The following is a 13756-nucleotide window of genomic DNA, read 5'->3' on the forward strand; positions in this document are numbered from 1 at the left end:
ATACCAATTCATTCCAAAGATGCTTTACACAGCATCAAATTTGAAGAATGAAGAGGAGCATACAAAGTTAATGATCTGCTTTTTATTTATCCAATTACCAGTATGAATGCAACTGAATAAGTACAAATTTAGAAGGAATTTGTTTAAAATTTGTGGAGTTTTTTTTCCAGATCACAGTACGATAAAAAGATGACAGAGTTTTTCAAACGCAATTTTAGTGAAGACAGATGGCGTAAAGCGGCTTTGAAAAATGCATTTGCTTTGCTGGGTAAACAACGTTTTGAACAATCTGCCGCATTTTTTCTTTTGGCTGGTTCTTTAAAGGATGCTATTGAGGTAATGTTGCTTTTCCTTGTTCAAATCATAATTGACTCTCCAAAGTAGTATCTAGTCAAAACAGCATCATCATTTTTAATAATATTTAACTGCTGAAGCTGATAACTATTTAGACTCCAGGCTGATGTACTTGCCTTGATAGTTACCCAGGAAATGTTGGACAGTCAAAAAACTAGTCTAACTCTTTAGTAACTGCAGAACTGACACCCCTAGCGCCCAACCACCTCTCCTGACTGCTCCACTACCTCTCTTGACCCGACCCAACTACTAACTATCCCTTCTGACCATGCTCCCTCACCAGCTGGCTACCCCCCCTGACCAGTGCTGAATAACCATACCAACCTTCCCTGACTAGCTCTGAAATGGCCTACCCCCCCTTATCTGATTTTTCTCGACTTACTCACCTGCCACCCTATTCAAATGGCACCCTTACCAACCTGCCATCCTCACCCACTCTGCTACTTTATCCATTCACTCATTTAGCTACTCATCCATTCACAGACATTCAAACAGGACCTTTAAATTTACCATATGGCAGCTACAGGTGTAAAAAATGTCCTGTCTTCCCCCCCGACTCTACAGCACTGCAGTGGAACTCTCAGAGACGCTGTGCTCTGGTAAAGCAAGGCTCGGAAGACCAGACAAGAAACGTAGAGCAGTGTCGAGATGAAAAGAAATTTGAGCGGAACTTCAATCTGATAATGATTCTCGCTCCTTGGAAGATCTGGGCCAATATTTTTCCTGTACAATGATTTACAGTTATTTACTCCGGCTTGTGCATGTTATTCTGACTTGTCTTGAATTTACTCAACGACAGGGTTTTTGTCCATGTCTTGACAGGTGTGCCTGGAAAAAATGGATGATATTCAATTGGCCATGGTTATTGCAAGATTGTATGAATCCGACTATGAAACATCCTCTACTTGTAAATCTATCCTTTATGAAAAAGTTCTTGGGTGTAAGGCAGATGGGTCTGAATTTTTGCCAAGCCAACTACATCCGGATCCATTTCTGCGAAGTATTGCATATTGGACTCTGAAGGATTACGCTAAGGCATTGGATACACTACTGGAACAGCCTACAAAGGGTAGTGAAGAGCATCCAGGTATGAAGAATCAAATGAAGAGTACATTATTCTTTGTTACCTGTAGTCACTCAGCCAACTTCATATCCATGCTTCCATTGTCCATTTTATTCTGTAGACCTAACATTTGCTAACAACCCTAGAAGGAGTCCCATCTTCTGGAGTGGGGTGCCCTTAGCAGATGGGGGAAAAGTACTCCCCCCCCCCCCCCCCTTTCCTACCACCCTGCTTCATAAATCACCGCCTCCTTTCCCCCCCCCCCCCCCCCCCCCCCCCCCCCCCCACACACACACAGACACTAAACTGCTCAAGCCTTCCCTGCCCAAGACCCTAGACTTACCAGCATCCATGGACCTTCTTCTTGGGCCTGCTTGCAGTGCCAGCATTGCCCACTAATGCATTCCTGGTTCTGTCATGACTGTGGGGGTTGCCGGCAGTTCCCAAGGGTTGGACTTCCTCTCCAACAACGCTGCCCCAAATTAGCCCATCTGCATTGTGTTCTTGATGAGAGGTAGACTGGCATGGGGCACTGAGCCAACTTTGTTTCTGGGGGTTAGGAGGCTGAGGATATATGGGTCTGACCACCGCCCTCCCCCGCGCCCCCCCCCCCCCCCCCCCCCCCCCCCAAATGTATTATTCTGTCCCTGGGTTTGGGTTGGGTTGGATTCCCAAGTGGCAAGTAACATTTGCGCACAAGTGCCAGGCAATCACGATCTCCAACAAGAGATAATTCACCATCTCCCTTGACAATCACTGGTGTTACCACTATTCAATAATCCACTATCATGAATTGACCAGAAATTAAACTGGACCAGCCGTCTAAACACTGCTTCAAGAGAAAGTCAGCTTCTAGCGGTGAATAACTCTCCTCCTGAGTCCCCAAAGCTAACAATCTGGAAGGCAGCGATTAAGAGTGTGATGGAATACTGTACGCTTACCTGGTTGAGTGTAGCTCCAACAACATTCAAAAAGCTCAACACCATCCAGGACAAAGCAGCCTGCTTGATTGGCATCCCAATGACCAACTTAAACGGTCACTCCCTCCAATACACTGTAATAGCAGTGTGTACCATCTATAAGATGCACTGCATCAACTCACCAAGGCTCCTTCAACAATACCTTCCAAACCTGTGACCTCTCCCATCTAGAAGGGCAAGGGCAATAGATGCATGGGACATAACCATGTGTTAGGTTCCCCTCAAGAGTCTCACACCATTCCGAATTGGAACTATATTGCCGTTCCTTTACTGTCAAAGTATCAAAATAATGGAACTTCCTTCCTAACAGCACTGTGGGTGTACCTACACCACAGGGGCCATAGCTCAAGTTCAAGAAGGCAGCTTGCTGTACCCTTCTCAAAGGCAATTCAGGACGGGCTATAAATACTGGCCTAGTCGACCACACCCCACATCTTGTGAACAAACAAATAACTAAGGCAGACTCCAAGACCTCAAAATGGCGGGCTGGTAGCATGCAAATAATTCTGACTATAAGTATGCTGCTTCACCATATTTGGTAAAGACACAAAATGTCCATTAATTGTGCAAATAATAGATCATGCTCTTGCTTCTGGTCCCTGCTGTGCAATGCCATTTTGTCTTGAGGGAACCAGCGGCATTATGGGCTGCCCTCAGGGAAATAAACCCTCAAGATCACATGCAAAAGAAAAAAGCGCTGCTTATTACTACTCCTGACTTCCTACCCCATGAAACCTGACCCCTATCCTCCAATCTCCCTTCCCCCAGACTTTGCCCCCAAACTTCTAGCCCCAGTCACGTAGGCCGCTGCTGGCCAACACTGTCACCTTCCATCACCGATCACTCATCCTGAGATCTATGTTCAACCCTTCCTACCCAACTCAGTGATTGGCACTGCATCCCGCAAGGCCATCAATTGCGGTTGCATTGTCAGCATTCCAAATTTCCCCCCACTTCCCCCCTAGAGCTCCTCCTGTAATTCCATCTCGACTGGAATGAAGTCCAAGGCTCAATCCGTGGCTCCTCGGACCTCGCCATTTGTGTGAAGGGTAACTGCACTGCACAGTGGGTTACCCTTGAATGTGAAGTTGATTATGTCTAACCTTGTAACTCTAAATAGTAACCAGTGCAAAGATGTTTTCCTGTTATGTTTCAGGAGTCCTCATAAAATCTTGCAATCCAGTAGTGTTCAGCTTTTACAATTATCTTCGAGCCCACCCCTTGCTGATGCGAAGACATTTTGCTACCCCTGAAGATTCTTTGGCTACTTTAGGACTTGCAACAGAGAAAATCAGTGAAGATGAAATCAACCTTATTGAGAGGAAGTTATTTTTCTCCACAGCAAATGCTCATTTTAAAGTTGGTTGCCCTGTCTTGGCTCTTGAGGTGCTGTCAAAAATACCAAAGGTCTTAAGAAAAGCAAAAACATCCTTCAAAAGTGAAAACTGCAGGTTGAGTGCTCAGGGCCAAAATGATGCTGTGAAACATGGAGGAAATGCTGAAGCTACTAGCTGGTCACAGACTGTAACAGGTTCTTCTGGTCTGGACTGGGGAACCAGCAATGCTACTGGCTTTGATTGGAGTGTACCAGTAGTGACATTTTCTGAAGAACCGCTAAAACTCGAGTGGGATGATAAAGAAGACGAATTTGAAGAGGAGGATGCTGGTGGATTGACCATGAAAGGTACAGAAACAGAGCATATGGCTAAAGATGAGAAAAAGGATGTTCCTGAAGAGTCACAAACTCTTCTGAAAGAAGATTCCACTTCCTCTGACTCTCGGATTGATGTGATAGCAGAACAGTTAAAATTCAGAGCATGTTTGAAAATTCTAATGACTGAACTTAGGACATTGGCTACAGGATATGAAGTAGATGGAGGAAAACTCAGATTTCAACTGTACAACTGGTTAGAAAAAGAGATCTATGCTATGCATCAAATCTGCAATTATAAAACTGAAGCTATAGATTCTGCTATTGAAATAGATAGAAAGACCAGTAGTTCATTTGACCAGGAAGAGTTAACTGAGAACACAGAAGGTGCATCATATGAGAGGCATCAGATTGATCGACGGAGGCTCCAAGCAAAGCAAGAACATGCAGAAAGACGAAAATGGTGGTTGCGGAAAAATCAAGCTCTGCTCAGAGTGTTTCTAAGCTACTGCAGTTTGCATGGAGCTCAGGGTGGTGGCTTAGCCTCGGTCAGGATGGAACTTATCTTTCTATTACAAGAATCACAGCAGGTAAAGGACTTCAGAACTGCTCAATAAACAAAGCATTGTGATATACAGCCATAAGGTTTTAATTGTGAGAATCTAGAAGTCCTACTGATGAAGTGACATTCTACATGCCATTACACATTTTTCTCATATAGACTGGGTAAAAGCGAGGCATTTTATTTTTCACTTTTCTTTTTGCTCTTGTATTTCCCAGAAAGGAAAAAGAATGGGGTTGATTTTTATGGCCTCCACTGATGGGGAGAGGGCAGAGGCATAAATTGCAGCAATGAACATGCCTTCCTCTTCCCAATTCCAATCTTCCCGCTACCATTTCTGACCAGTTATAAAAATGGTCAGCAACTGTTTCATGTGGGAGACAACTTGTAATATTTTTTTCTTTTATAAATTTAGAGTGCGGAATTCTCCGCAACGGCCGACGCCGTCGTGAAACCCAGAGTGTTTCACGACGGCGTCTGAGACCTCTCCTCGCCCCCTATTCTCTCTCTTTCCCCCCCCCCCCCCCCCCCCCCCCCCGGGAGGGGGCTAGGAGCGGCGTTTTGTGCAACTCGGCCGCCGGGCCTTGACGCTGGCGTGTGACCTGGGGCCAGGGTCGAACACAGGTCCTCAGCACCGTGGGGCATCAGTGCTAACCACTATGCCACTGTGCCGTCCCAGGGAGACGACTTGTAATATTCAAACTTTCACCCTCACAAACCCAGCCAATTACACCCCTCCTTGAGTGCCCCCTTACAACTAAGCTCGTGAAGGAGCTTTTGGATTACACCCTCCCCTCGTCCCCTCCCCGGAACCAGGACCTACTTGTGAACGCTAATTCAGCTTTTGCAACTAGCCAGTATTAGGCATACGAGTCTCATCCATCAAACTGACTCGATGCCTTGCCAATGTGCTGAATTTTCCTGGTTACGTTGTGACCCCGATGTTGGTCTCCCTTCCAAGTCAGAACCAGAAAGTGGCCATGGCAGAACGTTGGTAGTGGTTTTCCTGAAGGTGGACAATCAAAAAACCGCCTCTGGGACCCCATCCAATTAAGGAAGGTGGGCAGACCAAGGAAGTGGGAGGGCCCACTGCGATACCTAGCTGGCAGCCCCACTGGGAGAGAGAGGGCGCTGCTGAGGCAGGTAGGAATCAGCGAGTGCACCTCAAAATGGAAGTGCTCTCTGCAAAATTAGGAGGAATTAAAAATCACACGTGACCACTGAAGTCAGACTATCAGTATGACTGTTGCATCTCAAAAAATCCGTGCTGGCATGATCAGATCAAGATTCGATGGCCCCTCCTGCCGAGACACTGCCAACAAGGAATATTCTAATGGCATCGTAGCCTTGCCTGCAGGTGGATCCTTAATTAGGCTAATTAGCTATCTGCTGCTGCCAGGTAGCTCGTGCCAGTGACGAAACCTGGCATGCTACTTTCAGAGTTTGCTATCCACTCCCACAGTAAATCTGCCAATACAGAGCTGGGAAAATTCAACCAGTATCTTTTCTGTGTTACGTAACTATATTCTTACAATGTCTCTTTAAAGAATAAGTATCCATTGTTATAGAAGGAAATACCCAGGATTATGTTTGTGCGCTTGTAGGATGCCCTATCAGTCCAGCATTGCATCCTGCAGATTTTTTGTATTATTATGCAATCTATCATCTTTATCCATATCATAATCTCCCAGTAAAATACCTTGGCACAGATGGCATTGCTTTCCTTCAACTCCAACCAGCAATCTTCTTTTCAGATACGTATGGAGGTCCTCTACTTTAAAAACTCAAGAGAAGCAAGCTGCTCAAATCAGAAACCTGACTGGCCAATCTGTGGGAAACGTATGTGGCATCCATAAGATGAGATTTATGAATGGTCTCACTCTGAAGATGACCAACATTAATCAGATTATCAGATCTTATATGATGCATAGGACTGGTATCCAAAAATATGTTTTCTGCATTACTATTCTATAAAGCTAAACTAAACCAACTTTTTGTCCCTTGTTCTAAATACATATTTTAAATGCTAGCAATGCTATGTTGACATTTGTTTCAGTTCTTAATTAAGGTTTGAACATTACTGTAGACAGGAATTTTGATATATAGCATCTGAACAATGTATGAGATTTGATCCATATTGTTCGCTAAACTCACTGGAACTGATTTTTGAAAATAGATAACCTTGACACTGTTGGGAAAGTCTTCATATTTCTTTTTTTTTTATAGTTTTTATTGGAATCTTTTACAGAAAATACATAACGACAAATAATGAAATGCAACAAAATAACCCATAATAACTGTAACACCCCCCAGACCGTATCGACGCATGTATCACATCCCCCCACCCCCAATGAACAACAAAAGAACTTAAAAATAAATTAAAATTAAATAAACAACATAGTCATCGTCCCCCCGCCCTCCCCCCCCGGGTTGCTGCTGCTACTGTCCCCGTACCCTATCGTTGAGCCAGAAAGTCGAGGAAAGGTTGCCACCGCCTAAAGAACCCTTGTACCGACCCTCTCAGGGCGAATTTGACCTTCTCTAGCTTAATGAAACCAGCCATGTCATTGATCCAGGTCTCCACGCTTGGGGGCCTCGCATCCTTCCATTGTAGCAAGATCCTTCGCCGGGCTACTAGGGACGCAAAGGCCAGCACACCGGCCTCTTTCGCCTCCTGCACTCCCGGCTCCACCCCAACCCCAAAAATCGCGAGTCCCCATCCTGGCTTGACCCTGGATCCCACCACCCTCGACACCGTCCTCGCCACCCCCTTCCAGAACTCCTCCAGTGCCGGGCATGCCCAGAACATATGGCCATGGTTCGCTGGACTCCCCGAGCACCTGACACACCTGTCTTCACCCCCAAAGAACCTACTCATCCTTGTCCCAGTCATGTGGGCCCGTGCAGCACCTTGAATTGGATGCGGCTAAGCCGCGCACACGAGGAGGAAGAATTGACCCTCTCCAGGGCATCAGCCCATTTCCCGTCTTCGATCTGTTCCCCAGCTCCCCCTCCCACTTAGCTTTCAGCTCCTCTACTGACGCCTCCTCCGCCTCCTGCATAACCTTGTAGATATCAGATATCTTCCTCTCTCCGACCCAGACCCCCGAAAGCACCCTGTCACTCACCCCCCTCGCGGGAAGCGAAGGGAATCCCTCCACCTGCCGTCTAGCAAATGCCTTTACCTGCAGATACCTGAACATGTTTCCCGGGGGGAGCCCAAATTTCTCCTCCAATTCCCCCAGGCTCGCAAACCTCCCATCAATAAACAGGTCCCTCAGCTGTCTGATGCCCGCTCTGTGCCAACCCTGAAATCCCCCATCAATGTTCCCCGGGACGAACCTATGGTTCCCCCTTAACGGAGCCTCCATCGAGCCCCCCACTTCTCCCCTATGTCGCCTCCACTGCCCCCAAACCTTGAGGGTAGCCCCACCACCGGACTCGTGGTAGACCTCGTAGGAGGGAGCGTCCACGACGCCGTTACCAGGGCCCCCAGGCTTGTATCTCCACAGGACGCCCTCTCCATCCGTTTCCATGCTGCCCCCTCCCCCTCCATTACCCACTTGCGCACCATCGACACATTGGCCGCCCAATAATACCCCGAGAGATTGGGTAACGCCAGCCCCCCCCCCCCCCAATCTCTACCCCGCTCCAAGAAGACCCTCTTCACCCTCGGGGTCCCATGCGCCCAAACAAAGCTCATGTGCTGCTAGTCACCCTTCTAAAAAAGGCCCTAGGGATAAAGATGGGCAAACACTGAAAAAGGAACAAGAACCTCGGGAGAACCGTCATTTTGACGGACTGCACTCTACCCGCCAACGATAGCGGCACCATGTCCCACCTTTTAAATTCCTCCTCCATCTGCTCCGCCAGCCTGGTAAAATTAAGCTTACGGAGAGCCCCCCAACTCCTGGCCACCTGCACCCCCAGGTACCTGAAACTCTTCACTGCCCTCTTAAATGGGAGTCTCCCAATTTCCTCCTCTTGATCACCCGGGTGTACTACAAATACCTCGCTCTTGCCTAAATTTAACGTATAGCCCGAGAAGCCCCCAAATTCCACTAACAGCTCCATCACCCCCGGCATTCCCCCTTTTGGATCCGCCACATACAACAGCAGGTCATCGGCATACAGCGATACCCGATGTTCCTCCCCACCCCGCACCAGACCCCTCCATCTCCCTGACTCCCTCAGCGCCATAGCCAAAGGTTCAATCGCCAGTGCAAAGAGCAAGGGGGACAGGGGGCACCCCTGCCTGGTCCCACGGTAGAGCCTAAAGTACTCCGATCTCCTTCCATTGGTAACTACACTGGCCATCGGAGCAGCATAGAGCAGCCTCACCCACTTGATGAATCCCTCCCTGAATCCGAACCGCTCCAGCACCTCCCACAGGGACCCCCACTCAACTCTATCAAACGCCTTCTCTGCATCCAGCGCCACCACTATCTCCGCCTCCCCCTCCACTGCCGGCATCATAATAACATTTAGCAGTCTCCGCACATTCGTGTTGAGCTGCCGTCCCTTGACAAATCCTGTCTGATCCTCGTGTATCACCCCTGGCACACAGTCCTCTATCCTGGTGGCCAGGATCCTCGCCAGCAACTTAGCGTCAACATTGAGGAGCGAGATAGGCCTGTATGATCCACACTGCAAGGGGTCCTTATCCCGCTTCAGGATCAGAGAGATCAGTGCCCGCGACATCGTCGGGGGGAAAAGCCCCCCCCTCCCATGCCTCATTGAAGGCTCGCACCAACAGGGGGCCCACCAGATCCGCATACTTTTTATAAAATTCCACCGGGAACCCGTCCGGCCCCGGCGCCTTACCTGGCTGCATTTGTCCAAACCCCCTGACTAGCTCCTCCAACTCTATCGGCGCCCCCAGCCCCTCTACCAGCTCCTCTTGAACCCTTGGGAAACATAGCCTGTTCATGAAGCTCTCCATCCCCCCTCTCCCCATCGGAGGTTCCGACCGGTACAGTTCCTCGTAGAAGTCCCTAAAGACCCCATTTACTTCTGTCCCCTTCTGCACTAGATTCCCACCCCTATCCGTCACTCCACCAATTTCCCTAGCCGCATCTCGCCTGCCGAGCTGATGCGCCAACATCCTGCTCGCCTTCTCCCTATACTCATATACCGCGCCCTGCGCCCTCCTCCACTGTGTCTCCGCCTTTCTGGTGGTCAACAAGTCAAATTTGGCCTGCAAACTACACCGTTCCCCCAGCAACCCCTCCTCCGGTGCCTCCGCGTATCTCCTGTCCACATCCAGGAGCTCCCCCACCAGTCTCTCCCTCTCCTTCCTCTCCCTCCTTTCCCTATGGGCCCGGATGGAGATCAGCTCCCCCCAGATCACTGCTTTCAGAGCCTCCCAGACCATCCCCACCTGGACCTCCCCCGTGTCGTTGGTATCAAGATACCCCTCAATACTTCCCCGGACCCTCCTACACACCTCATCAGCCAGCATCCCCACATCCAGGCGCCAGAGCGGGCGCTGGTCCCGCGCCTCCCCCATCTCCAGATCAACCCAGTGCGGAGCATGGTCTGAAATCGCTATGGCTGAATACTCGGCATCCTGCACCTTCGGGATCAATCCCCTGCTCAAGACGAAAAAATCTATTCGGGAATAGACCCAATGGACATGGGAGAAAAAGGAATACTCCCGCGCTCTCGGCCTCCCAAACCTCCAGGGATCCACCCCTCCCATCTGGTCCATAAACCCCCTCAGCACTTTGGCCGCCGCCGGTCTCCTACCCGTCCTTGAACTGGACCGGTCCAGTGAGAGATCCAGCACTGTGTTAAAGTCTCCCCCCCATGATCAGGCCCCCTGCCTCCAGGTCCGGAATGCGGCCCAACAAGCGCCTCATGAAGCCGGCATCATCCTAATTCGGGGCATATACATTAACCAGCACCATCTTCTCTCCCTGCAGCCTACCCTTCACCATAATATATCTGCCCTCCTTGTCCGACGCCACCTCAGCCGCCTCGAACGCCACCCTCTTCCCCACCAGAATCGCCACCCCCCCGGTTCTTCGCGTCCAATCCTGAGTGAAAAACCTGCCCCACCCACCCCTTCCTCAGACAAACCTGGTCCGCCACCTTCAAGTGGGTCTCCTGGAGCATAGCCACGTCCGCCTTCAGCCCCTTCAGATGAGAAAATACCCTAGTTCTCTTAACCGGCCCATTCAGCCCCCTCACGTTCCAGGTAATCAGCCGGATCAGAGGGCAACCCGCCCCTCTCCCCCGCCGGCTAGCCATAGCTTATCGACTGATCGCCCCAGGCCAGCTCGCCCCGCCTGACCCGTTCCCCATGGCGATAACGCCTCTCCTCTAGCCCCCTGGCCCACACCAGCTCCTTCCTGGCCATTCCAGCAGCAACCCGGTATCCTCCCCCCCCCCCCCCCCCCCCCCCCCCCCAGGCTAGGACCCGTCCTAGCCGCGACGCACCCTCCATGGTACTTCCGAGTCAGCTGACTTCTGCTGACCTGGCAGCTCCCGCCAAAACCCATCCCCTCCCGGCATGGGGTCATCCCCCTCTTGCCACACCTCCTTGGCACCGCTTCAGCGCGGGAAAGAAAACCAGTAGAGGCCACGCCCCCACCTCCAGCTCTGCCCCCCCTGCCCCACAGCGCGGGAAACCAGAGGAAAGCCCGCACTTTCACACTGCCACACCCCACCCTTCTGACGCAGCTCCCCAAAATCCAGTTTCACCCCAACCCCCAGCCACGTACAGAAGAGAACATATAAAGCACATACCCCCAACGTTCCCCACATACCCCACACCCATACCCAACAGACAAACCCACCCGGAAACAGAGCAAAAAGAAATCCAGCATAAAAAAAACACATGTCAAAGTTGAAGAACAGCAACAGCGAAAACAGTAACGGCCATAGTGTGTCCCCAGACCCTGGTTCGAGTCCAGCTTCTCCGCCTGTACAAAGGCCCACTCCTCCTCCGGGGACTCGAAGTAGTGGTGCCGGTCCTTATATGTCACCCACAGACGCGGAGGCTGTAGCATTCCAAATCTGACCTGCTTGGCATGCACCACCGCCTTCGTCCGGTTGAACCCGTCCCGCCGCTTTGCCACCTCTGCACTCCAGTCCTGGTAGATTCCGACTACCGAATTCTCCCACTTGCTGCTCCTCTCTTTCTTGGCCCAGCGCAGCACACACTCCCGGTCACTAAATCGATCGAACCGCACCAGCACCGCCCTCGGGGGCTCATGTGCCTTAGGCCTCCTGGCCAGCACTCTGTGAGCTCCCTCAAGCTCCAGGGGCAAATGGAAGGACCCCGCTCCCATTAACGAGCTCAACATCGTGGTCACGTACGACGGGAGATCCGACCCCTCCAGCCCCTCCGCCAGGCCCAGGATCCTCAAATTCTTTCGCCTTGTGCAAACGTCCAGCTCCTCCAAGCGGTCTTGCCACTTTTTGTGAAGTGCCTCGTGCAACTCCACTTTCCCCACGAGGACCACGGCCTCCTCCTCCCACTCAGCGGCCTGCTGCTGCAACTCCCGAATGGACGCCGCCTGGGTCCCAAGCAGCTTGTTGGTAGTCGCATTCAGGGAGTCCAGCAACTCAGCCTTCAGCTCCGCAAAACAGCGCAGAAGAGAGGCTTGCTGCTCCCGCGCCCACTTCCACCAGTCCTCGGGTGTTCCGCCGGCTGCCATTTTGTCCTTCTTCCCCCGCTTTTCTTGGGGAGCTGCTGCAGCTTTTTCCTTTGCCCCACTCCGGGTGAGCACCATAAATTATGGGGAATGCTCCTCTAGACACCTTCCCCCACCGGGATTCGTCGAGACAGTGCCGTTTGGGGACCTCAAATCGGCCCAAAAGTCCTTAAGTAGCGGGAGCTGCGGTGAGGCTTAGCCCCGCATCACCGCAACCGGAAGTTTCCAAAGCTGATTTTCGGACCGCTCCACTCCTAGTCCAGGCCATCCACCGGTGGAGAATCTGAGAAGGAGTGTTCCCACACGGGGAAAAGTCCAAACAGCACCACTACGAGCCCTTAAAAGAGCCCCAAAGTCCGAAAATAGCGGGAGCCACTGAACGTGCGGCTTAGCTCCGCATCACCGGAAGTCCCAAGTCTTCATATTTCAAATACCATTCACTCCCCTTGAACCCCCACGTCCACCCACCATACATACTTTTGCCTCACTTCTATCTTGAAGGTGTTAACTCATAGGATACAGGGTTATGCATTCTAACAGAGAACTAGGGCTTTATCCTATGTTTTTGTCAGTTACACACTTTGTCCACTGATTTACAAGGAACATCCTTGACTAGTGGGCATTGGATAGAATTCTTTATTTCCTTCTCTTTGATCTAATAATTGTATTTTAGGTTGTCATTGATTATTTTAGCATATTATTTCAGAAAGGCCATGTCAGTGTTTATAGATGTTCATGGTTACATTGAGCTTGCTGTGTGCCACCTATCACCACTCTGTACAGAGCAAGCATCTCCGCTCTGCAGCAAGTTAGTAAAGACTTTACAGTTGATGAGGCTGGTAGAGGTTCATAGAATTCGTACAGTGCAGAAGGAGACCATTTGGCCCATCGAGTCTGGACAGGCCCTCTGATAGAGCACCCTACTTTGGCCCAATCCCCCACCCTATCCCCATAACCCCACCTAGGGGCAATTTAGCATAGCCAGTCCACCTAACCTGCACATCTTTGCACTGTGGGAGGAAACTGGAGTACCTGGAGGAAATCCACTGCCACGGGAAGAATCTGCAAACTCTACATAGTCACCCGAGGTCAGAATCAAACCCGTGTCTCTGGCACTGTGAGGCAGCAGTGTTAACCACTGTGCCACCCTGCCGCCCCACGTTGGTCTACAACTTTCCCTCACCATGGATAATTCTTGGTCTTGTCTAATTTTTTTAAATCTTGCACATAGCGGGTATTGGAAAAGGATCCATCAAATTATCTTCACCTTTGTGTACTGCTCCTGTCCCACTTCACTCTTTAAAAACATTGGGTGAAATTTTACAGCCCCATCGTGGTGGGGGCAGAAAATGCAGTGAGCCGCCCTGAACTCCATTGACTTCGGAAGGCCCAGAAGATCCCACCGGCAGGAAGGGCTGTAAAGCTCCACCAGTTATAAATCCAGTTCAGTAAAAATTACACTTGTGTACTTTTATCTTTTTTTAA

General features: G+C 50.3%; 1 protein-coding gene across 2 annotated transcripts in view; it reads left to right on the top strand.

Moving 5' to 3' along the window:
• dmxl2 (Dmx-like 2) overlaps positions 1-13756 on the top strand; it is a 220418-nt gene that overhangs the window by 143087 nt on the left and 63575 nt on the right. For both annotated transcript variants that reach the window (XM_038813520.1, XM_038813521.1), the window contains exons 22-24: positions 171-336; positions 1177-1441; positions 3554-4638. In XM_038813520.1, coding sequence (XP_038669448.1) covers positions 171-336; positions 1177-1441; positions 3554-4638 — 1516 coding nt within the window. The remainder of the gene's footprint in view (positions 1-170; positions 337-1176; positions 1442-3553; positions 4639-13756) is intronic.

Source organism: Scyliorhinus canicula, chromosome 12, assembly GCF_902713615.1.
Source record: "Scyliorhinus canicula chromosome 12, sScyCan1.1, whole genome shotgun sequence".
Classification (NCBI taxonomy): domain Eukaryota; kingdom Metazoa; phylum Chordata; class Chondrichthyes; order Carcharhiniformes; family Scyliorhinidae; genus Scyliorhinus; species Scyliorhinus canicula.